The sequence below is a fragment of the Xenopus laevis genome, chromosome 1S (assembly GCF_017654675.1).
Source record: "Xenopus laevis strain J_2021 chromosome 1S, Xenopus_laevis_v10.1, whole genome shotgun sequence".
Taxonomy (NCBI): Eukaryota; Metazoa; Chordata; class Amphibia; order Anura; family Pipidae; genus Xenopus; species Xenopus laevis.
The window spans coordinates 101,251,884-101,277,486 of NC_054372.1; the positions used below are offsets into that span (position 1 = coordinate 101,251,884).

At 38.7% G+C, this 25,603-nt stretch overlaps 1 protein-coding gene across 6 annotated transcripts; it reads left to right on the top strand.

Moving 5' to 3' along the window:
- Nucleotides 1–5,094: 5,094 nt before the first annotated feature.
- LOC108703718 (survival motor neuron protein) lies at nt 5,095–19,238 on the top strand. 6 transcript variants are annotated; one of them, XM_041580007.1, is made up of 12 exons: nt 5,187–5,274; nt 6,142–6,237; nt 8,108–8,228; nt 9,672–9,743; nt 9,819–10,052; nt 10,430–10,624; nt 13,471–13,701; nt 14,307–14,483; nt 17,383–17,451; nt 17,573–17,722; nt 18,835–18,914; nt 19,003–19,238. In XM_041580007.1, the coding sequence occupies exons 3-11, from the start codon at nt 8,223–8,225 to the stop codon at nt 18,898–18,900; spliced, it is 1,200 nt and encodes a 399-aa protein (XP_041435941.1). In that variant the 5' UTR covers nt 5,187–5,274; nt 6,142–6,237; nt 8,108–8,222; the 3' UTR covers nt 18,901–18,914; nt 19,003–19,238. The 6 variants fall into 6 exon arrangements, with proteins under 6 accessions (XP_018095402.1, XP_018095400.1, XP_041435940.1 ...); XM_018239913.2 differs by lacking the exon at nt 6,142–6,237 and having other exon boundaries at nt 5,095–5,274; XM_018239914.2 differs by lacking the exon at nt 8,108–8,228.
- The last annotated feature ends 6,365 nt before the right edge of the window (nt 19,239–25,603 follow it).

The window sequence follows — 25,603 nt, forward strand, 5'->3', positions numbered from 1 at the left end:
AATCTTGTAAGGTTGACAGGTCTGTTACTAAGGGGCAGATTTATCAAAATGTGAGTTCAGATTTTAATAAATAAAAACTCACTCATGTTCCTGGGGGATTTTTAGAAGGGTATTTATCAAATACCCGTTGATAAATGTCCTTCTATGTATGAATAGAATGTGAGTCTTTATTTATTCAAATCTGAACTCACAATTTGATAAATCTGCCCCTTCTACATGTGTGTTTTTATCTGGGTCATCACCCGTACCATTAGTAAGATAGTTATGTTAGTAAGTAAGGACATAGCTATGGAGGAAGCAGACCCTTTGATTCTGGGGCCAGGAGTGTAGCGGACCCAATGAGGCCCTAATTAATGGTTAACTGTTAAGTTCACTTTTAGTATGTTATAGAATGGTCAATGCTAAGCAATTTTTCAATTGCACTTCATTATTTATTTTTTATAGTTTTTGAATTCTTTGCCTCTCTCTTCTGACTCTTTCCAGCTTTCAAATGAGGGACACTGACCCCCATCTAAAAACAAATGCTCTGTAAGGATACATATGTATTGTTATTGGTACTTTTTATTACTCATCTATCTATTCAGGCCTTCTTCTATTTATATTTCTGTCTCTTATTCAAATCAAAGCTTGGTTGGTAGGGTAATTTGGACCCTAGCAGCCAGACTGTTGATTTTGCAAACTGGAGAGCTGCTGAATAAAAAGCTAAATAACTCAAAAACCACAAATAATAAAAGATTAAAACTGATTGCTCAGAATATTGCCCTCTAAATCATACTAAAAGTTAATTTTAAGGTGAACAACCCCTTTTATAATATCAATATATTGTAGTAGAAACCATTTTGGTGCCCTAAATGTAATTTGCTGTGGGTCCCAGTAACATATTTATTATCATGTGCTGATTTGAATAAGAGACTGGACTATAAAGAGCAGCAGTAACAATACATTAGTAGTCTTACAGAGCATTTTGGTTGCTTAGAATTGGCCATTTTATAACATACTAAAAGTTAATGGAAAGGGAACCAACCCTGTAAAAGGGCTGTTACAAAAGCAGGTCCGAGAGCACCTAAACATATTAGCTAATTGATTCCATTATATTTTGCCTGCTTGTACTCATTTGTGTTTATTATTGAGGTGTTTTTTCATGATCCAAAATAGAAGGTATTTTGAACAAACAAATGTAACTATGTTAAAAAAACTATATGTATAAACAAAATATACATGTGGCGGGCTCTAAAAGAAACAAAAAAAGTGGTCTAAGAACCCTATTAGTGTAACTAGTACTGTAGTAGTTTACATTTGTTCATGCATTCCACTTTTGACATAGTTTTATGCCGGTGGATTGTGTTAACTCACTCATTCCCAGGCAGTGGAGCGCATATAAGGTGAAGTCATGACCAAATGCTTCTGTGTTAGCAGTGACGTAACTACCAGGGGGGTGCGATCTAACCCGGGGCCCGCTGAGACATGAAAAAGGTGTTTTACGTACATTACAACAGGGGATCTTCTGCACTCACACATGCACAGTGTGAGGAGCTCAAGATTGGTGGGGGGGGGCATAATGGTGCTAATTATGTCTATGATTTGTTTGTGAAAGTTCTCATTTATCCAGGTCATCCAACTGGCTTTCTCAATTCAGAATAATTTGTACATAGGATCTTGCTTTGCTTTATATTCTCCGGAATGTTGCTCCAATCAGCATAATCTGTTTATCAGAATCCACAATGATCCACAGCAAGTCCAGTTGATTTGAATTATTTCTATAGATATGTCTATGGAATAGATGTCTATAGATATGTCTATGATTTCTTCTATCCTAAAGGCTGTTTGTATAAACATTAAATGAAAACTTTACTCCCAAAATGAATATTTAAGCAACAGATAGTTGATATCATATCAAGTGACATTTTAAAGAATCTTACCAAACTGGAATATATATTTAAGTAAATATTGCCCTTTTACATCTCTTGCCTTGAACCACCATTTCGTGATGGTCTTTATGCAGCATCAGAGATCACCTGCCCAGAAATACTACTGTGCCAAATGGCACATACTACTAAAAAATTATATTATTATGAAAAAGATTTGTTTACACGAAGCATGGTTTTATATATAAGCTGTTTTATGCAATATATTTTTATAGAGACCTACATTGTTTGGGGGTATAGTTTTCCTTTAAGCAGTGAAAAGCAAAGCATGGCCAAGAGGTGCTGGCACATGCTCCTACACTGACCCATTCACCACCACCTACTTCAACTTGCATTCCACACCCCTTACTCCACCCGACTCACACTGCAAACCTTCACCTGCTCTGTATTACCACCTGGCAGATCTGGCTACAGCAGTTATAAAAGGCATCAGATGCATGTTCATTGAGTCCTAGCAACCCCCACTGCAAGTTAGTTGCACCCCAGGCACATGCCTCTTCTGCCTATCCCTAGTTCCAACCTTGCTAAAAAATAAACTGTTTGTTTTTACGTTTGTCAAACAAGCAAAGAGAAACAGTTGACAGTGCACAAAAGGAAGAAACATCTTTGCATAGCTAGAGTCTGCCCTCTAGTGTACAAATACAATACATACTGGTAACATTTTACTGCTTTTGCACAAGATGTATTCTTTACCGATCATTGCTTACAGTTAGGTAACCAAATAGTGGAATGGGAAATAAAGTCTAGAACCCCCAAAATGTTTACATTTGGGCTTGTTTACCATAGTGCAGTAAACCATGGCAACCAATCAAAATTTTTGTTTTCAATATTGTGGGTGTCTGAACTAATAACTGATTGGATGGTATAGGTTACTACCCAGGTCAAAGCTGCCCAGAGTTACTAAATGAGCCATGGTGAATGGCTAGGTGATGTTATATAAAATATGCTGGTAACAAGTAATGAGTATCTCTCTCTCTTTCATTCATTTTATTTAATTATCTTTTAGACACCACATGCTCCTTGTGGCTTTCCTGGCATGCCAGTCCAACACTGGGCTTTCCCCAGCAGAACATTGGCTATATGGCAGACTACCAAGACTACTAAATTGCCAAACTTTGCAATGCTTCTACATCTACAGCATTTAAACCCCAACAGGGTCCTTCCTGGGTGACGTAGCCCTAAGATTAATATAATAACCGTAACCCAATTACCTTGGGGCAATTAAATTTGAGGTGTAAATGATATAAAATCACCATAATACATCACCATGAATATTGGATTGAGTATGCTAATTATGTTACCCCGAAGAGGTCCCCCACCCAAAAAAACATAATTCTAAGAAACTTTCCATTATACATTAATGAAAGTTTTTTTCTTTTTTTTTAATGTTATTTATAAATGTAATTGCAGCCCAAAGCAGAATCTTTCCATCTCTCAGGGTCTGACTCCTAAAACATTGTAACAGAGGTGAGGTCTCTCTTACTCTCTTTTAATCAGAGCCTGCAACATTGTTAGAAGAGTCTGAGAGACTGAACACGACTGACAATTTTTATATCTGGAGTTGATTGACCTAATTCAAATTTACGCTTTTTTTCACGCCTCCGTTTTACTAAACATGCAATCCTTTGCATATTTAATAAAAAAAAATAATCTTAAAAATTGCATCATCTGTGAAAAAAATTATCGTGTTAGGTTGTCCAGAGCTAAAAAGACTTCACCTGAAGAAGTTCCTTGTCACCATGTTCTTCATCTTCTTTCACCTTCTCTTCATTCTGGTCCTGATTTGCATATTCAGTAGGATGAAAGCTAAATTTAGATGCAAAAATATGGCTTTTTTAAAAGATTGCAGACGAGGAAGGAAAACAGTGCTGAAAAAATTTCCACAGAAATACTCTGGGCTGGTGCTATTTGCTCTGGCCACCAATGTTTTTTTTTAATTTGTAGAGACCCTGGTCACTGATGTTTTTAACTTGGAGGGACCCTGGCCACCAATGTTCTTTGAATGGGTAGGGGGCCCTGGCACCAATTTTATTTTAACTTGTAGGGGCCCTGGCCACCAATGTTTTCTAACCTTGGGGAGAGGCCTGGCCAACAATGTTTTTTTTTTTACTTGTATGTGGGGCTCTGGCCATTAGTGGAGCCCGCTCTGAGGCAGCCCCTGAAAATGTTGTTGTGCGGGACCTTGAGATTTCAGAAGGTGGCCCTGTGACTTACTGTTTATTTGTGGTTAGAGTTGCCACCTGACCGGGATTTTACTGGCCTGGCTGGTAAAAATGATGGTTGATCCCAATGTCATACCTCCCAACATTTTGGAAGTAAAAAGAGGGACAAAAATGTTTTTCACACGTAGAACAGCAAAATGTTTTGACCACGCCCTTTCTGTGGCCACACCCCCTAATTACCATGTTCAGTTTAACTAAATTTGTCAGGTTATGAAAGTTTGAAAATACTTCTCCTTATGTAAACTGTTTTTTTGTGTCTCAAAATTGTTACAAAGTATCTTATTTACACCTGTTAGCTGTTCTGTGCTCTCTGCTAAAAGCCAATTAAGTGAGAAACGTTATTTCTTTTTCTGGCTGTTCAGTGCAGAGAAAATAGGGACTTTCCAGTACAAATGAGGGACTGCAGGTTGAGCTGTAAAAAGAGGGACTGTCCCTCCGAAAAAGGGACAGTTGGGAGGTATGCAATGTTATTAATAGGGAAAAAAGATAAATATATATTGGATGGCCGGTATTTTTTTCCAGAAAAGGTGGCAACCCTATTTGTGGTGGGTGGTAAAAAAGGGATAAGGAGAGGACTGAATATCATGCAGCAGACTCCCCAGCTGCCCCCCATGAGGTTTGAATTTTCAAATTAGCCCACTCATTTTCATACATAGCTAAAAAAAGAAATTACTGAGATGATTATTACTGAGTACAACACAGTTCAATGTGCATATCATTTTATAGTGGGATTGTTTGTGCATTCTCAATAACAATATACAATTATTAAAGAAAACGAAGATTTCAGACAGTGAATGTCCATGAAAGTCTGCAATTTCCTCTAGCGCATCATTGCAGGCCTTGCTGTAGGTGCCGCTGTGGCTTGCCATATCATTTCTATCCTTTTAGCTGCCCACTGACTATTCTAACGCAGAGCAGCATGGGAGATGCAGTTCTCAGCCGACCTCGGTGTACAACTACACCGAGAGAAAATGACTACAATTCCCAGAGCGCCTTGTATACGGGGGATGCACACTGGTTGCTGTCTGAGGATGGTGCACCGGTGGCTGGAATGGGATTAAGGATTTGACCGGAGGATGGCAGCTTGTGACAGGGAGATTGTTTATCACAACAAGGACAGCTCACAGGTGACAAATAGAATGGATACTAGCGTGCTGATGCATTCATTGATATTCGTATTTGTACGTGTGTTTGCTTTTATAACCTCAATTCATGGTGTATTTTTCTTTTTTTGGGGGGGGGGGAGACAGGGGTTTGTTTTGTCAATTTTTTCTTTATGTATACTGATGTGGGATCAGTTGTGCTGTGCATGGTATTGTGGTGCATTTGTTTCTATCTGCCAATACGTCTACATACATGTCATCTTGGGTGACAGACCTGCTGCATTTTTAAATGACAGCTGAAAAATCATTACTGAAAGCACTTGTGTGACAGCCATTAAGCACTGGGGGTGCTTACAGTAGATTAAGAAACCACTGATCCCAAGAGCTTACAGTCAGCCCCTGATGTATCTGCCATCAGAAAAGGACAGGGTGAAAGCAGTGCAGCTGGATCTGCCCAGCAACAAGTCCTACTGTGCTTGGAGGAAGGGTTATAGCAGCATTTTGAAGCTGTATATCTAATCATTATTTCCAATGTTATTTGCCCAAGACCCTTGTCTTTAAAGGGCAAATATTTTAAATGTAAAAGTGTGGTCATTTTATATTATCCATAATTGTTCTGTATTCTTTTGAAATGTTCCAACTAACCTTTTCTATTTTGTAAAGCTGTGATAAGTGTAACATGACTTGTGCTTTACAATACATATTGATTCCAAGCACAAAAAAAAAACATACTGGATGCTTAAATGAAAGTGAAAAATGTTGTTTAGCTCTGCCACTTTTACATAGAATTTTACAAATGTGTTGCATTGACTTCAGTGGATATTTTGCCTTTATAAAATAAGTTGATTATTTATTATTTTATTTTTGTGATTGGTATGTGTGGCATCAAAGGACAAGGAAACAAAAGAATAATTACCGGGTGTGGTGGTCTTTTTAGAAGCTAGCATCACCTCCTCCCTACCAAAATTGTTATTAGAAATCTATAAGGTATGTAACAGCAGTGCTTCTAGGCACCTGTAATTCTGACTGCCTGTACAAAAAAAATCTCACCAGAATTTATCTTGGAATGCTAAAGGAAATAAAATGTGTTCTTCATTGTGATGTAAAAATCTTGTTGTCAAATTGGCTTTTTATCATACAACGGTGAAGTAGAAATTAACACTGTTTTTAAAGGACACCTATTGGGGATATGCCACCCATAGCAGGAGGGAGCTCCTGGTGCAGTCAGCTGTATCTGGTGACACTCATGCACTTAAGAAACTCACAGCTTGTTCATTATACGCTCATGCATGTGCATATTGAGGAAGCTGGGACACAAACTCTTTTGCATTTTTATGTCTCAACATGGCCACTTGCACTGGGAATTCCCTCCCTATGTGGGCTGCATATTGTTTGCTACCAGCATTTTATGTAATGAATAGTATTGTTTTCCCTAAACGGTGTATAGGCTCTATTAGTCTAAACCTCTTGTGGGACCAGACCATTTTTAAGTATATTGTAGACAGTATTATTCAAAAACATTTAGCAATTAGTCATAGGGGTATATTTATCAAAGTGAGAAGTTAAAGATCATCACAGTCTGCTAGAGTGAAATTCTGCCACTTTCCATTAATTTCTATGGGATTTTGAAAGTCGTATTTATCAAAGCGTGAACTGTCACTTTTACCCATTGATAAATACTCTTTTAAAAATCCCATAGAAATGAATGGAGAGTGGCGGAATTTCACTCTAGCAGACTGCGGTGATCTCTAACTTCACTCTTTGATAAATATAACCCTTACTGTTTTGGAGAAGAGTTGGGGGGGGGGATTGAATAATTAAAAAAAAAAATAGTTTTGCAGCTCTTTGTTTTTTTTTAATGCTAGCCATTGAATCAGCAAGGTAAATTAATAACAGAGGGCGAGAAAAGAAAGATTCAGTTTAGCAATAAAACTGAACCCTCATAATGTCCCTGACTTCCAGATAACCGCATACAGAGTTGTAGGTTGGAAATTGAAGCACTAATAAAAAAAACCATACAAATAACATAAATGCTAAAACTGATTATAATAAGCTAATTTAGTAGTTGGCATCCAGGTAAGTGCAGTGTTTTCTAGTTTGTTTGGTGAATACAGTAAAAGTATAATAAAATGTGTAATAGTAAATGTTATCTAGTGTCTAATGGTTCCCAGAATCCCACCTCTTCTTTAGTCTGTACAGCAAATATAATGTCGGGTACGGGTACAATAGACCGTTCTCTCCCAAGCAGCAATTAAAAGCATTCACTTACAATATCCATACTGCAAAAATCATTAGACCCAGTCAAAACCTTAAAGATATTCAATGGAGAGAGGGTTCCATTTTTCCACTCGGCTAGATATAAACTCATGATCTGAGCAAATCTTTTTATCAATGACAAGGTTGCCTGATACAGTTTTTCCCATTCTATTCTCTAGTTGTATTTCCTTTCTAAGCATTGAGCTTACGTCACCAGGTTCCGTTTTGTATCTTTGCCATTTATGGGAACGAGATCCAGCCAACCCACACACAGTCACCTGCTGCTGCAGCCTTGATTATTAGATTACTAAACGTGCATGCAGTGTGATGTCAAACCAGAATGAAACACAGTGTTTTTATGGGGAAAATCTGTTTATGTCAGTGGAAGTAAGCGTAGAGATAAGTACTTTGTAGATTAAAAGGAAGGTTCACATTGTGTATAATACTATAAAGTTGCAGGTTGTTAAAGGAGATAAAACTACAATCTTTTATTTCTCCCGAATGTAACCGCTTCAAACCTGCATAATTATCTAGTGTAATGTATAATGCCACGAACACCATTTTCTCCAACAAAAAGAACTTATTATTGCAACTTTTATAGGTAAAAAATGTTCAATCGGATTGCCGTTGATGTACCCTCTGCCGCTGTTTTCTCCTGAATAGCCCCCCCCCAACTTGGCACATCCTAACATGCATGACTGATTCCTATAACTGTAATGCATGTATGTATATTTTTTATTATATTATTCATATAGCATTTCTTGTACATGCAGCAATGTACTGTAATACAAAACATTTATAGAACAACAGGAGTTAATACATTAAGGGCTCCCCTGCGTTCCGTTTTTCTTCATTCAGCCGCAGGAATAGACGCATTAAGCTTTTTTCAATGGGGCTTTACTCACAGAGGTGCATGTAGGCGACGAACGCAGGAAAATTTCAGCATGTTGCGTCTCAACCTGCATTCGGTGCCTACACGCGCCTGTGTGATTACAGCCCCATTGAAAAAAGCTTAATGCGTCTATTCCTGCCCTCCCCTGCAACTGAATGCAGAAAAACGGAACGCAGGGGAGTGCAGCTTCATCAGTAAGAGCCCTTAAACTTAATACATAATAAACTGGTTGCATTCAAGTTTAAGGGGGTTATTTATTAAAGTCCGAATGCCAAAAACTTGAAAAATTCTAGTTTTTTTTTTTTTTTTTACTATAAAATACAAATTTTTAGTGGAGAAAAAACCCCTGAGAATGGCAAAAGTCAGAATCCTTAAATCTGGCATCTCAGATATGCCGAGGTTGTATATAAGTCCTATTTGGATGTTTATTTGGTCTGCGCTGGAATTAGCTTGAAAATTAGACTTTTTCAGGGAAAAATTTGGGTTTTTCGTAGAAAACTTGGAGAAAAACGTACAATTTGGATTTTCGCTAGGTTTTTTTCGTGTTTGTCCCCCATCCTCTTAAATCTTAATTTTTCTAATAGTAAATAAGGTCCAATTGTGGATTCTAGTTTGGTCTGACTTTCTATTAAAATACACAGATAAATTCGGACTTTAATAAATGTTAGAAGAGACAAGAGGTAAGAGGTCCCTTCCAAGAAAAGCCTACAATTTAAGTGCCATATTGATACTCTGGATCTTCTTCCTTAAAAGAGTGCACATTTGAAGATATACGTTGATTACATATTCCTTTTTTATTTCAATATAATAGTCATATGAATAAATAGGCCCATTCCTTATACACAACAATACAATAGAACCTGAAGCGAACATCAACACCTGGTGCAATTTTATTTGTTGTCTATGGAGCATGCCTTAGCTTAGCGGAAGTAAGCAATGTTACATCCTTATTTCATGTTACTGCTGTGAACTCCATAGCAGAGCCAGCAACATTTCCTTTACATCCATTCTGTTAATGCTGTAACATTTGCTGCATATCTCCTCGGCTGATGCTGAACTATAATTCTCCCTCCAATTAAATGCAGTGATAAAGTTCTGCACACCTAGAAGTCCAAACATTACTGATCCTTGCCATAGTACAGTGCTGTGTAGTAAGAGGCAGTTAGAGTTATATTTTTGTCATCTTTCTTTTATGAGCAGCAGATGAAAGCTGTGTTACAGAGTTATTCAGGGTACATTGCATTGCTTCTCTTCTCTGGTTTCTTCCCTGCAGAGTGAAGATATTGATGAGTGGGATGATGCTGCCCTCATTAAATCCTATGAAAAGGCAGTACAATCCTTCCAGGTAACACTCTAGCTGGTTACAATTACATACTTGATATCAAACCAACTGAACACTAATTTTCCTGCTAATTAACAGGACATGCTAAGATGCAGTGACAAGAATAGGAGACAAGAGGGGGCCTCTGCTGCAGTGGACTCCCAGAAAGATGGCAAGCGGGAAACAAATCGGGAAGCAGAATGGGACAGAGAGGGCCACAAGGACATACAAAAAGAAGAGGTCGAAAAGTGGAACAAGAAGAAGAAGGCACAACCACCCCCTCCTCTCATTCATCCTTCCTGCCTTTCATCCTCTCGGCCCCTTCATTCTAAAGTAAATGCCATCTCTAGTTCTGTTGTCTCTGTATTGTCTGGCCATTCCTAAAGAGCAATTATTGGTTCGCTGCTTTAAGAGGATATATATTAGTCAGCCATAACTATAGAAAATAATGTTTGCCTAATTTTAGAAGAAAACAGAAACGCTAGTTTGCAGCTGTACTTTTGCATCTTTAAACATTCTAAAAAAAAATGCAATGTATACACATTCAAATGTACTGTGGCTTTACCCACTTATCTTCTGTTTGGCTAAAAATGTTTTTCATTGTTCCTACTAGGTCATTATCTTGTTATTAGATCGTCATGTTATTTTCGAATGTAAATCTGTACCACAGCTAATGACTCAGCTCTAATCTTGTATCCTTTGCGTTGCAGTGGAAAGTAGGGGATGCCTGCAGTGCTGTATGGTCAGAGGATGGATGTGTATATCCAGCAACAGTTTTATCCATTGAACGAGAGACTGGGACATGTGTGGTACAGTATAATGGCTATGGAAACACAGAAAGACACCAGCTGGATGAAATAGTATCAGTGGGGAGTAGTGGGGATAGTACTCCCCCTGTAAGACTGGTGAGTTATGTGTTATTCCTTCACATGAGTCACTGCAACTATATCCACCATGGGAGACAGAACTGCTGACAGAAGACAGAACATGCTTTAGGTTGTATATGACAAGGGTTTATACATAATGTGCACATACTTAATATTAACCTGTGCTGATATATTTTTGTTAATGCAGAATTACAAGTATATTATATGTATAAGAAAAACAAATAATAATATAATAATAATAATAATAATAAAAAAACTCAGCACCTATAACACATTTTTATCAATAGGGCAGGGTAAAATACAATTAAGTAAGCCACAATTGTTGTAGCAGTTATTTGAATTCCTATGGAAAGCATTCATTTAAATGTGCTCTTGGAAGTCAGCAGTTTTCAATGTTATGTCTGATGTTGTTATAGAAGGAATCCAAAATTGATAGGATCAAACAGACAAGCAGGTGAAAAGCTGTCCATTTCAAATTAAACATGAAACCAAGATTCCCTTTTTATTAAAACATCCATGCCTGTTATAAACCAATTTGAAAATGACAGGGAGGCAATATATAAGTGACAGCTGCCACTTTCACTTTCCGTTCTGCATTTTCTAGATGGCACTGCACTCCTCACATTTCCCCTCCCTCCTCAGCATCTTATTATGTAGCCAAAGGCATAGGCATCAGGTCCCCCATTTTGGCTCATAAATGTTGGCATGATGTAGCGCTTGGCTTAATATCAGTGTCTACAAAATGCAGGCACCTGGCTGCTTAATGTGTTTGTGAATTTCAAGACAGATCGATTCTGTCATGATTTTATGGTATTATTTTGTTACACTGTACACATTGCATGTAAATCATTCTACCATTTAACATTTTATTCTTAAACCAATAAATGTCGTTTTTTAAGTTAATATTGGTGTGTAGGCAGCAATCTCAGGTCATTGAGCCTGGTCAGAAAGAGTCAGCACTTCATAATGGAAATGCTTTCAGATAGGCTATTGTTTCTCCTACTCATTGTAACTGAAGGAGCTGTGTTAGCCAGACTTGGATTTTCACTATTGAGTGCTGTCCTTTTATCTACCACAAATTGGGGGCATGGGAGCATTTTTGACAATGCAGGTGACGGGAGCTGTTATGTGGTTTACCTTCCCATTTTTGTGTCGATAGGCTGGGGGGAAAGGGAGAGGGGTGATATCACACCAACTTGCAGTGCAGCAGTAAAGAGTGACTGAAGTTTATCAGAGCACAAGTCACATGACTGGGTGCACTTGGGAAACACGGCAACATGTCTAGCCCCATGTTACATTTCAAAATTAAATATAAAAAATATGTTTGCTTGACATTTGTCCTTGAATGTTACCAGGTAGTAGTCAAAAAAGGCAAATCAGGGGGCTTATGTATTAAAGGGGTAAAGCAGTGCCACTAAACGTTTACAAGTTACCTCTTTGAAATTCTAACAAGCTTAGGAGCACATTTATAAGCAATGTGTTGTGAAGTGACATCATTCGGATAAGGCAAGCAAGAGGAGTCTAAAGCAGGAGTGCCCATACTTTACTACTTTTAGTGATGTTTTCCCATTATGATCTACATCCATAAAAGTATTGTAAGCATTCTGTTCCATGGAAAATATTACTTAAACATTATATTGATTTATGAAAGAATTTATATTGCTATATTTAACAAACCTATATTTCTTATGTAACCTTAACATAAATATCTGAATGAAAAGCATGAAACAGGAGGGTTATATAGACAAGCTGTTTGTTGTAGGGATGCACCGAATCCAGGATTTGGCCTTTTTCAGCAGGATTCAGATTGCCGAATCCTTCTGCCAGGCCAAACCGAATCCGAATCCTAATTTGTATATGCAAATTAGGGGCTGGGAGGGAAATCGCATGACTTTTTGTCACAAAACAAGGAAGTAAAAAATGTTTTCCCCTTCTCACCCCTAATTTGCATATGCAAATCAGGAGTCGGGTTCGGTATTTGGCCAAATCTTTCGCGAAGGATTTGGCTGAATCCAAAATAATGGATCCGGTGTATCCCTAGTTTGTTGACAGTGTCTTGAGATCTACTGATCACCAGCTAAAGGTCTACTGGTAGATCCCCATCTACCTTTTGGGCACCTCTGGTCTAAAGTCTAAAGTCTTCAGCAGATTGCAATTATCAAAATTATCGGAAGAGACAAAGTAAGGAAACCAAGCAGAGAAATCAGAAGTAATTGTGATTTAGATCTCGTCTTTGATTATGGCATAATTTACATAAGAAAATAGTCTGTGTAAAGGATTCAAGAAATGATAGGAAGAGACCAGATGTGCCACAAGGTGACTGGCAAAATATTGCCATATGTGCAGTTGGTCTTATTTTGGTTGAATTATTATTTTTTTTAGGCAAAAACACTTGTGTTGTCTATAAAAGTAAGCACATGTGACTTGCAATTAGTTTTTTTTTTATCACAAATATTGACAGAAGAGGCAATCACCTTATGTAGAAATTAGCCAGGCACAATGAACCTATCAGAGTGGCAGTTCATGTGAACAGCCTTTATTCCAAACACATAGACAACAGTAACATTTCAGGCCGCTACTGGTCTTTTTCAAGCTTTTTTATTTTTACATGACAGCTACCTATGTAATTTATATTATGGAGCACCACAATAGATATTTTAGGTTACTTGCATCTAGTAACATGTATGTGATTTGCAAATGTTTAATACAAAACAAGATAAGATTGGTTATAGATTACATAGAGCTTTTGACAAATTACTGACTTCCTCTCTGTTCAGCTTCTTTATCCTTTATCTTTCTAAAAATCTATGAATATCTTCTTTTAGTTAACAGGCACAGTCATCTGTATTTTCTTTGTTCTACAGTGGAAAGTTGGTGATCGTTGTTCAGTGCAATGGTCTGAGGATGGACAGATCTATTCTGCTATAATTCGCTCAGTGGATGAGGTGGTGGGCACCTGTGTGGTGGTGTATGAGGGGTATAAGAATGAGGAGGAGCAGAATTTGGCTGACCTGATGCCCCCAACCAATGCTCTCCCTCGCAGTCGCGGCAAGAAGCAGGCGAGTCCTGCACGTCTAGGACGGGACAGCTCAGGGGTACACAGCCTGACATGTCTGAATTGGGGTGTTGTGCCTGTAATGTGTCAGGCTGACAAAAGGAGGGAATCAAATCTTTGTGCTGATATTGTCAATACTGAGAAGGACTGAGACCAGAAGTGTTCATAATACCAGTTTTCTCTAGCATTGTTAAAGGGGAAGCAGACAGAATTGGATACTTGTTGGGTTGATGTGGACAGAAGAACACTGATTCAAAAGTCAGTGGAGGAAATCTAAATACTATAACCATGAGAAGGCATGATGATAAAAGGGAAAGGAACCTCTGTGGCTGACTGTGGGGAAGACTGTATCAAACAGTACAAACAGTATCCTACGATTTTTTCATCAATGTAAAAAGGGTACAGAGGTTTAGAACATGGGTAGCAGACATGCTAAAGATGATTTGGTTCTCGGACTGTTCTATTTAACATTGTCACACATAGAGACGTACGTGATTTTCTCTTGACACATTGTGGCATGTTGTGTTGTTAGTGCTGGTATTTGCAGAACACAAACTTTAAAGTGTCTGGGATGACACTTAACTGCAGACCGTGTGGCATATGAAGGACTGGGTAGCTGATTCATATAATGATTTTATTTGGCAGGATGAGGAGGACACTGATTGGCAGTATACACGCAGAAGTTCCATCTCATCCCCTGATATTTCACGTAATTGGAGGAAACAAGGAAAAAAATCAGACTGGATATATACCTTCCCTCCTCCCCCACCACCACCGCCTCCTCCACCACCTCCTTCACTACCTCCTCCTCCACCCCCAAAGGTAAGCCTGTTGTATAGAACTATTTATTTAATGGGCGCTATAGTGAATCTTAAATACAATTCTTTATATTAACTTAATATACTATACACAAATTGCATTCTCCTGCTTGTAGAAAGGATCTATTTTCATCCATTTACTATGCAAAACAACGCCTTAAAGGAGAATTCAACCCCCCCATAATAAAAACCCCTACCCTCCATAGTCCCCATCCCTGCTCCCCCCCACAAAGGTGTTAACACATGTAAATGTCCTTAAGCCTGTAATTACCCCTCGCAGAGTCAGCGGAGCTCGTGGTCACCATCTTCTGGTGCTTTGGTGATCTTCAGGTCTTCTTCTGGTGCTTCGGGTCTTATGGCCCATGCCCAGTTACAGGTATCATGAATCGGAAGACTGCTCCAACTGCATATGCGCTGATACAGCGCTTACATACCGAAGAAGGAAATATTGTAGTGCTGAAGGTGGCCCCTGTGAGCTCCGCTGCGCTGACTCTGCAACGAGGTTTAATTACAGGCTTAGGGGCATTTACAGGTGTTAATACCTGTGCGAGGGTGGACTATGGGGGGTAGGAGTTTTTATTAGTTAGGGGGGGGTTGAATTCCCCTTTAAGGGCCAGGGCACATGGAGTGTTGGCTCTGCTGCTCTTAATCTGTTTTTTTTTTGCAGCTTCTTGTGTCCAGGCATATGCAGTGGAGCAGAATGGAGGTCAACCCTAAAATGCCTGCTTTCATGTTTTCGGGCCGACCTCTTCTCTCTGTGTTTACACGTGTAGAGTGAAGTGGAGACTGCCCTTTTCAGTGTAGATAAACAGAGCTGGGGAAGGGAGTCCACTTCTCTCAGCCTACAAGAAAGAAAAATATAAAAAACACAGCAGTGGCGATCCTAGAGTGCCCCGCCCCCCTCCGTACGGCCGCATTTGCAGGCATTTTCATCGGCAAACGGACTGCCGGGGGCCCTGGCCTGCTCGCACCCCCCTGCTCCCCCAGTAGTTCCGCCACTGAAACACAGGCTGAGATCTCTGTGTGCTCCATGTGCCTTCTGCCTAAAGGGGTGGTTCACCTTTAAGTTAATTCTGAACAACATTTCAGTTGACCTTCATTTTTTTTCTACTTCTTGTGACTCTTTTCAGCTTTTCAAACAACAAATGCTCCGTAAACCTACAATTTTTTTTTTGTCATTGCTACTTTTTATTAAGGCGTTCTCCTTTTTATTTTACAGTCTCTTATTCAAATACATGCAGGGTTGCTATGGTAATTTGGACCCTAGCAATCAGAACCAAATGAAATTGTAAGATGGAGAGCTGCTTAATAAAAAACCGACTTACCGCAAATAATAATAAATTAAAACCAATTGCAAATTGTTTCAGAGTATTATTTTTTACATCTTACTAAAATTAATTAAAAGGTGAAAAACCCCTTTAAGGCTTAATGTTTAGTTCAACGTGCTATTTATTTCCAAGAAGATCTTCATTGTCATTCATTTACAAAGATTGGAGCTTCCTTTTGTGTACAGTTTTAAATATACCGATATATATCCAACAATTAGCAGTGTTATGCCAGTAATTGGATATAGCAAGATAAAGTAAGACGTTAACAGCTATTGCAACTGATGTTTTTGAGAGGTTTATTATGCCAATTTTTACCCCCAACCAAAAGTTCTGACATTACTAAAAGGCATTTCTGGAAGTGCTTTTATTTTTGTTCTAAATCAATACATTTTCGAAAAATACCTAAACGTGTTATGTAGGCTTTACTTTCCCCATATCAAAATGATTAAGTCTAATTAACAAGTTGTCAAGGCTCTCTGTCTGTCACTGTGAGATATCAGTGAGGGTGAGGCAGCTACAAATGATTTTAGATTCATTCTATTGAAGTGACAGAGCAGTGCCAAAAAGTACAAAATAGACAATATACCAAACTCTTGTACTATAAAGGCTGGAACATGCTTTACTAACTTATTAAATACACTTTTCTATTGAAAAAAACCTGTGTTGCTGGTTCATTCTGAAAAAATAAAAAAAAAATATATATATATATATATATATATATATATATATATATATAATACACAAAAGCCATGAATATCCTGTAAATTATATCCTTATAAACGGTGAGTTCTGATGTCATCAGTTATAAACGGTGAGTTCTGATGTCATTTCTGTCACATTACTCACTGAAATTTGTGTATTATAATAAATAAAGTACCCCCAGTTGTAAAATATGAGGATATTAGAAGTTACCTCGGAGTTCCATGACCTGTATAAAAACATGGTCATGAAACTCCTCGGTAACTTATAATATCCTTATATTTTACAAGAGGGGGTACTTTATTCACTATCTATATATATATATATATATATATATATATATATATATATATATATATATATATATATATATATATATATATATATATATTTTTTTTTTTTTTTTTTTTTTTTATTTATTTATTTTAAAAAATCTCTATGTTTTAATGTTTTTACAAAAGAGAAAAAAAATTAAAAAAGGAGAGAGGTAAAAAAATGGAAAAGGGGAAAGGAAAGAAAAAGGTTACGGAGAAACTTCAAAATGTGTAGAGCATTAACACGTTCATGTGAAAGTACTAGTGCAATACTCAAACCGTATTGATGAAAGGCATTTTAGGTAGTATTATTTCATTTGGCATAACTTCAATCCACAGGGGTGTCTGTAGCAGTTTTGTAAGTGTCCCAAGGGTACCATATCTTCTTACTAATTGTTAATAAGGCAGATTAAAAAGGCTGGTTCCGCAGGTAAATGATACAGATAAGAAAAGTCTTTAAAGTAATGTTATTTAAATCATTAAAAAATAAAAGAACCTATTGACTTGGATGGATGATGAATGTATCAGTTTTGTTGGTTACCTGTTACTTTATTTACTGTAGGGTTGTTTTTGGCCCCCACCTCCTCCTCCTGTGAGGGCCCATCTACCAACATGGCAAAGCTGGCCTCCGGTATGTGATATCTTTCATGTGACCACCTGCCGTCCGTAACCTCATCATTCCCTGCCATCGCCTGTGAATCCATTCTAAGCTCCTAGTGACTATTTTTCCTTTTCCCACTCTTTGCCTCCAGTCGGCACCATTACCCCCTCCTCCTCCGCCACCTCCTTTCTTTAGCACAGAATGGGAGGATTATGATGAAGATGAGCAAGAAGATGAAGATGTTTTAGCTTGTATGCTAATGGCTTGGTATATGACTGGATATCACACCGGCTTCTACAAGGTAACTCAGACATTCACACTATCCATATAACTTACCTTCCTTCTTGTTCCATATAGCTAGAGAACATCCGCATATGCTTGTTCACCCTATCATGTGCACAAATGAGGAATCATTTACTAGTCTAGGTGTTAATTGCTGCACAAGTGCAGTTGCCATTAGCAGTCAACCAAGCCTTTGCTTTCAACTTTAAATAGATTGTATAAAACGTACCATACTGCTGATTGATCAAGAAGAGGAACCAGCACTCCAGATTTGTGTTTCAATGTGCTTTGTCTTTATTTTACTTCATGCTGCATCCAACATTTAGGATAAGGATAAAAGTCCATGTGTTAACATATCTATTTATATAATCCCATTACCCATTTCCAGTGCCGGGCCACGCTGGGCTGGCGCACTAGGCAGGCCCGGCTGTCGAGGCGCCTGCGTGAATTCGCATGCGCGAATTGAAGTTCGCGCAGAAGAGCAAAGAAGCGAGGAAAAAATGCAGAGTCGGGCAGAGAAGTGTACCGGACTTGGGGTAGGCGACAGAGGAGGTACGTGCCTGGCGCCCTCCCAGCTTTGCGCCCTAGGCACGTGCCTACTCTGCCTACCCCTAGTTCCGGCCCTGCCCATTTCAAAGAAACAGCCAATAGTGACTGTGATCATTACTGAACAATTAACCATATAAAGTCTCCCACAAACGGTGCACTGATATGTGTTTATAAGTGCAGAGTTCAAAAGTTAAATTCCTTTCAATTCATCTGGTTGATGCATAAATGATACATAAACGTTTTGATATGTTTCTTTGAAATGGGTAATGGGATTGTATAAATGGAAATGTCAACACATGCACTTTAACCTTGATAAAGGTCCCAAGCCGAACCGAAACGTTGGATGCAGCATGAAGTAAAATAAAGACAAAGCACATTGAAACACAGATCTGTAGAATTAGCAGATAAAAATATTTAAATTTTCTGATCTACTGCAATTTAGGAGGTTTATGTTGCTTTAATTATTCTGTCCTTCTTTCCAGCTTCTCCTTTTACCGTTTTTTCATTTTAATAACTGAAATGTAATAACACTCTGTTATTAAATTATTCTTTGGGCCTGTTTTACAATTCCTTGTTTTTCAGGGCCTCAAACAAGGAAGGGCAGAGGCCTTGAGACCCAACATAAAAAAAGGACCAAGGAGAAAATAGACCACAATGATGAGGCAAGTAATTAATTCACCACTTTGAAATATCTATGTATACAATGATGTAAGAACAGCACAGTTATCTGTCATGTTAACCCTTCTCCAGGACTGCAGAATTATCTCTCCCATGGAGAATGCCAGACAGACAGACTTTTCCAGGATCCTTCCTGCATACTGGCAGCCTTTCCTTCCCAACTTCATTCTTGTGGATGCCATCAAACCAAAATCAGAGATCTGCAAAGTGTGATAATAAAACTGAGCTTGTTTACATCCCTTTATGTGTGTATTTCTTATTATTATGATATTGACAGTATACTCCTAAATAAAGTGCTGTATAACGTTTTGCCTATTTAAGGTTATTTAACATATAATAAATCTCAAAACATTTGAGTTTTTCTTCCATGAAAAATTTCAGTTTCTGCACGAAAAAGTCCAACCAGATAAATATGCAGGCCTGGATTTGTGGAACGGCCACCAAGGCCTGGGCCTAGGGCAGCATGATTTTAGGGGTGGCATGCTGACCAACCACACCCATATTGGTTCAGAAACACTGGAGATCCTCATTAGATACAATAGTTTTTTACATTTCCTGTGTGCCAATCCCCATTGCTCATTGATGAAAATTTGCACAAATAAAAGGGAGGAACAGGGGCGACTAACAACAATGGGCCTAGGGGCGCCTGCTATGTAAATCTAGCCCTGCCTATATGTCCTAGTCTAAAGCTGGCCATAAATGGGCTGATATAAGTAACTGACTCCAGACTGGGTTATTACTTCTTGGACAAACTGATGGTCTGTCCAACAAATAAGAGACAGAGGATTCTGCATTGGTTTTGATTATGATCTGATCTTCTTACAAAAGTATTGGTTTCTCATGATTTGGTCCACCACATGGATGGGCAACTGTGGCAAATATCTGCTTGTTGGCTGATGTCACCAAACGATTGAATGTATCGGCATATGACTGTTACTGTATCTGCACTTAAGAATCACAACAAAACAGATATGTTTCAGACCTCTGTTTCAAGAATATATATCCAGTCTCTCTGTGTCTCTCTCTAACACTCAATAATGTCATCTTCTTCTCTAGTTGTGATAAAGTGGCTCTGTGTGCCATCACGAATAGCTTGAGTACGGCTATAGACTGTTTACATTTTTTATAGACTTTTTTAAATTACATTATAAAAGTGCTTTAAAGTAATTAATATATTGTACTGTTGCACTGCACCGGTAAAACAGGTGTATTTGCTTCAGAAACCCTTCTATAGTTTGTATGAACAAGCTGCTGTGTAGCTATGGGGTCAGATATTTAATTGAAAAAGGAGAAAATGCACTATTAAAGCACTATACAATCATCCACAAGCCTTCCTAAAGTGGGGCTCCTTCACTTCAGACCATATCTCCCTCTACAGGGGGACCAGGCAGGGTTGTCCCCTTTCGCCACTGTTATTTGTTCTTGCAATCGAGCCTTTAGCGGCAATGATTCGACAAGACACAAACGTGACGGGAATAACAATAGGCACGCAAATGCATAAACAGATGTTATTTGCGGACGATATGTTATTAACATTAACCAAACCATTGTCGTCACTTCCCTATTTATTTGACATTCTTAACAAATTTGCAACTATATCAGGCCTAAAGATCAACCCAACCAAATCGGAAGCACTTCCTGTTAATGTAACACATACTGATAAAAAACTGATTCAAGTCAACTTTGATTTGCAATGGCGAGAAAAATCATTACATTACTTAGGAGTGAATATAACACCTAAACTAGAAGGGTTTTATCAAGCCAACTATCCCCAACTATGGAAGGAGATTGAGAACACACTTACATCCTGGACTAAACTACAAATTTCTTGGTTTGGAAGAATCAACGCAGTTAAGATGGTAATACTACCCAAAATATTATATTTTTTTAGGGTTTTACCTATTGAGATTCCTAAGTTTGTTATAACAAAAATACAAGGGAAGATAACTAAATTTATATGGGCGGGAAAAAAATCACGTATATCACTAGCAACTCTGTCAGCTCCCAAACAAAAAGGGGGTCTCAGTGTCCCAAACTTGTATTATTATTACCAGGCCTCTCAAATCATGCCATTAATACACTTTTATCGACCCATACCCCCGTTATGGGCCCAAATAGAAGCAGAATGGTTGAAACCAATTAATCCGGCGACGTTACTTTGGATACCAAGACAGGATAGACCGGCATCTTATTCCCCAGTCCTGAGAATTGCATTAGCTATCTGGGATTCGGTTACCCAAAAAACAAAATTGGGTTCCTTGCATCTCCCAGCAATGCCCATCATGGGCAATCCTTCTTTCCAACCAGGCCTAAGTCTTAGAGACTTTCGGCAGTGGACGACATGTAGTCTGATGTACGTTTATCATTTCATAGGACTTGTAGGTATAAAAGAATGGGAGACATTGCTCTCACGCTATAACCTTCCTGTTTCAGAACATTTTAGATACCTACAGATATATCACTTTCTCGTAACCAGATTAAAGGGATGTGACAATACACTATCACTGACAGCTTGGGAAACCCTATGTATCAAATTTCCCCATAGCAAAGGGGTAATTTCCACCTTGTATAAAGAAATATTGAACTCTGCAGTGCCGCCAATACCATCATATATCAAGAACTGGGAAAAAGAAATGAAGGTATCTTTAGACGCTAATACGTGCCAACAGATTTGGGAAAATACAGCCAAGAGCTCAATTAACATTTTGGCGCAGGAAACATTATACAAAGTGGTATCGGGATGGTACATGGTTCCCCTCAAACTGCATAAATTTTACCCAACTGTCAGTTCACTTTGCTTTCGTAATTGTGGGGCCGAAGGCTCAATGTTACATATTTGGTGGCAATGCAGAGTAACTGTTCGATTTTGGTCACGGATATACACGCTTATTGACTCTATCATGGGGGAAAATCTCCGAAAGGATCCCATTCATGCTTTGCTTAATAAGTCACCTCCTATTTCAAATAAGGCACATAGAAAATTGATCCAGTTTATATTCATCGCTGCGAAACAAACAATAGCGGCTTCCTGGAAAAAATGCTCGCTCCCTATTGTCCTATTCAGAATCAGGATGAACTGGATAATGGTGAATGAAAGGCTTTTAAGTATTGCATCTGATACATATAATAAATATATCACAATATGGACACCCTGGATTAGATATACTGAAATACAAAATGGGTAAAACAGGTGGCTTGTTTTGTAGTGTGACTTGATGGGAATCTGAGAGAGGAAGAATATTGCAAAAATGGGGACAATAATGGGAAAGAGGACCCAATCATTATATAGCTAATTTTTGGGTACCCACAGGAGAATTGCGAAAATAAATAGTGAAATGTGACAGGAAACACAGGAGACGGCCAGTTTGTTTCGAAAGTTCCTTTTTATTATTTTTATTCTTGATTATTGTTTCGTGTTTTTTTCTTTTTTTTTTATTGTAATAAACATAACAATAACTTATTTCTGACATGACTGCAACCAATTGTAACAATATACAAACTTCAGCTTTGAAGTGATTATAGTGAATGTATATATCTTGCACATACCCCCTGTCACTTAGGGGGACTTCAATATAGCAAAATGAAAAATGTTTGGATTTATTGTTAATCTGCAATGTGATTATGATAAATAAAAAAATGTTGAAAGAAAAAGGAGAAAATGCACAGGTTACAAAGCAGATAACAGATTGGGGCAGATTTACTAAAGGGTGAAGTGACGACTAACGCTGATGACGATTCACCAGCATTACCATTTTTAGGAACTTCGCCAATTTACTAACGTTGATTTATTTATGCCTGGTGAAGTGTTGTGATACCTGCGAAGCAGTCGCTGGCAATTTTTCACAGGTTAGTAAGTTTGCCCCATTGTATTCTACGGGGCAAATTTACTACCCGGTGAAATTTGCCAGCGACTGCTTCGCAGCCATCGCACCCCTTCACCAGGTGTAAATTCGCTAGGACATTGCTAATTTGCTAAACGGTTACCCCCAAGGACTTTTGCATCTGAAAAAAGGAAAAGACGCCATCGTTTTTTGGAGCTTTTTCCACTAAAAGATTGAGGAAGATCTATGCACTCCAATGCACTTCGCCTGGTCTGAGCTGACGAAAGCAAGTCTGGTGAAAGAGGTAACGTTCAGTAAAATCCACATCTTAGTGAATTTGCTGCGTAATGTCCATTCGCCAGAGCAAAAATTCGCCTGGTGATAGAGTGGGAATGAGCACTAGCATCTGTCTCTTTCGCTAGCGAAGTTATGCCTGCGTCCATTAGTAAATAATCGAAGTGCCTAAAAACGGTAAAGCTGGCGAATCGTCACCAGCGTTAGTAACTTTGCCCTTTAGTAAACCTGCCCCTACAGATCTTATCTTCAACCCCCCACCCTAATCTCAAATAATATCAAAGGCTACAGTTATCTCAAGACCTACAGTAAATTTAGCACAGGTATGTATATATTTAGTTGTTTGTATGTAGCAATGTATTTAGATCCGGGGTCATCCTATGCTCTGGACCTAAATGTACCCCCCTAGTTTGCAGAAGTGATGTCACGCCACTTCCTGTTGTTAGTGACATCACTTCTGTGATGTGTACCCCTCACCTTCCCCCCTCAGCTCCATCAACGGATTTATGTAGGAACTGTCTGGCAGTGGCTTGGGGGATTTTTATTTTTTAAATAAATCTATTATATACAATTGGCACCCAATAGCCTCCCCCCAAAAGCTGCCACCCTTCGCAAAGGTCCTCGACTGCCTATTTATAAATACGGCCCTGTAATTATGTGACTGTATAAATTAATATCTTAATGTGTGTATGTAGACTTTACATCTGAAAACATAAAAGGTCCCACAGTCAGCTTCTTAAAAGTGAATTTGCTTCGGAACCCTAATCTTCTTTCTCTCTTGACTGATGATAAACAAGAAAATTGATCACACATTTACCCAAATGTTATTGTCCAAACACCACTGAACCTTCTTCACCCACCTTTTACTTTACAGTTTGATTAACTTTTAGCATCATAATAAAAGATAATCATTTATCTTCAAAGTGTTCAGTATGTTGTAAGAATCAAATAGGGTCCATTTAAGTAACATTGCTGTTTTTTTACGATATCAGTTTTTATATTTTGCACATCAAAGCTGGAATTTATAATGCATTTCTGTTACTAGGATCGGTGACCCCAGCAACCACAATAGTGATAGATTGTGAAATTAGATTTTTATAGTAGTATTTATTACCATTATTGCTTATCTTTTATCCCAGGCTCTCTCCTGAATTTATCTTCTGACATTTAGGGTCTGGCCATACAAGCAGATTAGGGGAGATTAGTCACCCCTGCGACAAATCTCCTTCTTCGGGGCAACTATCTCCCCGAACTGCTTTCCCCCTGTCCTCTGCCAGCTAAAGTGAAAATCGCCTGGGGGAAGGCATATGCGGCTCTTCATTTTCCAAAGTCGCCCGAAGTTTCCTCGTGGGGCAACTTCGTAAACAAAGTATATACTATTCTTTCTTACTGAGCACAATACTACAGGAACACAATGGGTAGCGTGACAGTTTAAAGGACCAGTAATAACACAACAATTAGAAATGATCACAATATCTGTTGGGGAGGTAATCTGGAAGGCACCATACACAGGCAAAGAAGCTGCAAACTCTGCTTTAGATTTCACCTATTTCTAAGCTGGTCAGACATATTCGGTAAATCCCTCTCAAAATAAAGCAATTGTGCATTGTTCTTATTGACAGACAGATGCTGCTGGAACATGTGTAGGCAGATTGGAAACGTGAGGCATGACAATATCACAAGATCACTAAAACACATACACCATGTTGCCTTTCATCATGGAGGATTTTGGAAATAACCTGAGCCTTGCTCCTTGACTGCATGATCACTAACCCCCCACTAATCCAGGGCAAGAACTAGGGGTAGGCAGGAGAGGCATGTGCTTGGGCTGCAATGGATGGGGGGCAAGTGCAGGGGGAGTGGGTAAACATACCGAAACTGAAGACAGGCAGTGGATGGAAAAACCAAGGGGAGTCATGCAGTTACTGACCTAGTGCCTAATGCCTTGGGCATAAATACTACTTGACCTTGCTCTGCACTAACCTCTCTTCAAAGGGCCAGAGATGTACCAGGGGACTAATAATGCTGCTGTAATATGGCCAGAATAACCCCTTTAGCTCACTCACCATTACAGGTTGACTCTTGGGGGCTTACTTATTAAACTGTGGGCAATCACAGCATGTCTTCTCCTGACTTACAAGCATTGTCATGTAATAAAAGTATATGTATCAAGCTGTATGTTTATTTTAATTTAGGGTTGCCACCTTTCGAGGCAGCTAAGTCCGGGCAGGGTGGTGGGCCGGGAACGTCACAAGGCGGAGCAGTGATGGTGTGGGCTGAGCTGATGACATTGTGAGGATTGTCAAAGGGCAATTGCCATGTCAATCTAGGAGAACTCTGCCTAGTTTTCCTTATTTAGAACCAGGCAGGTACTTTTGACACAGACAGCCCTTTTCAAAACCAGGCTGTCAATTTCAAAACCCAGCAGATGGCAACCCTATTTTGAATGTTAAATATTTTTATGGAAACTTCAAATGGCCCTACCAGTCCAGCACGAAGCCCACGTCAAATGGGTATCACTATGGGTGGACCTACCTAACTTTTGCCCTGAAACTCTG

What these genes read in the sequence shown, in the direction of transcription:
- LOC108703718 (XM_018239911.2), top strand. Translation starts at nt 5,224, where the DNA reads ATGGCAGCTTGTGACAGGGAGATTGTTTATCACAACAAGGACAGCTCA. An exon ending in AGGCAGTACAATCCTTCCAG is followed by an intron (nt 9,744 to 9,818) that starts GTAACACTCTAG and finishes GCTAATTAACAG; the next exon opens with GACATGCTAAGATGCAGTGA. An exon ending in CTCCTCCTCCACCCCCAAAG is followed by an intron (nt 14,484 to 17,382) that starts GTAAGCCTGTTG and finishes TATTTACTGTAG; the next exon opens with GGTTGTTTTTGGCCCCCACC.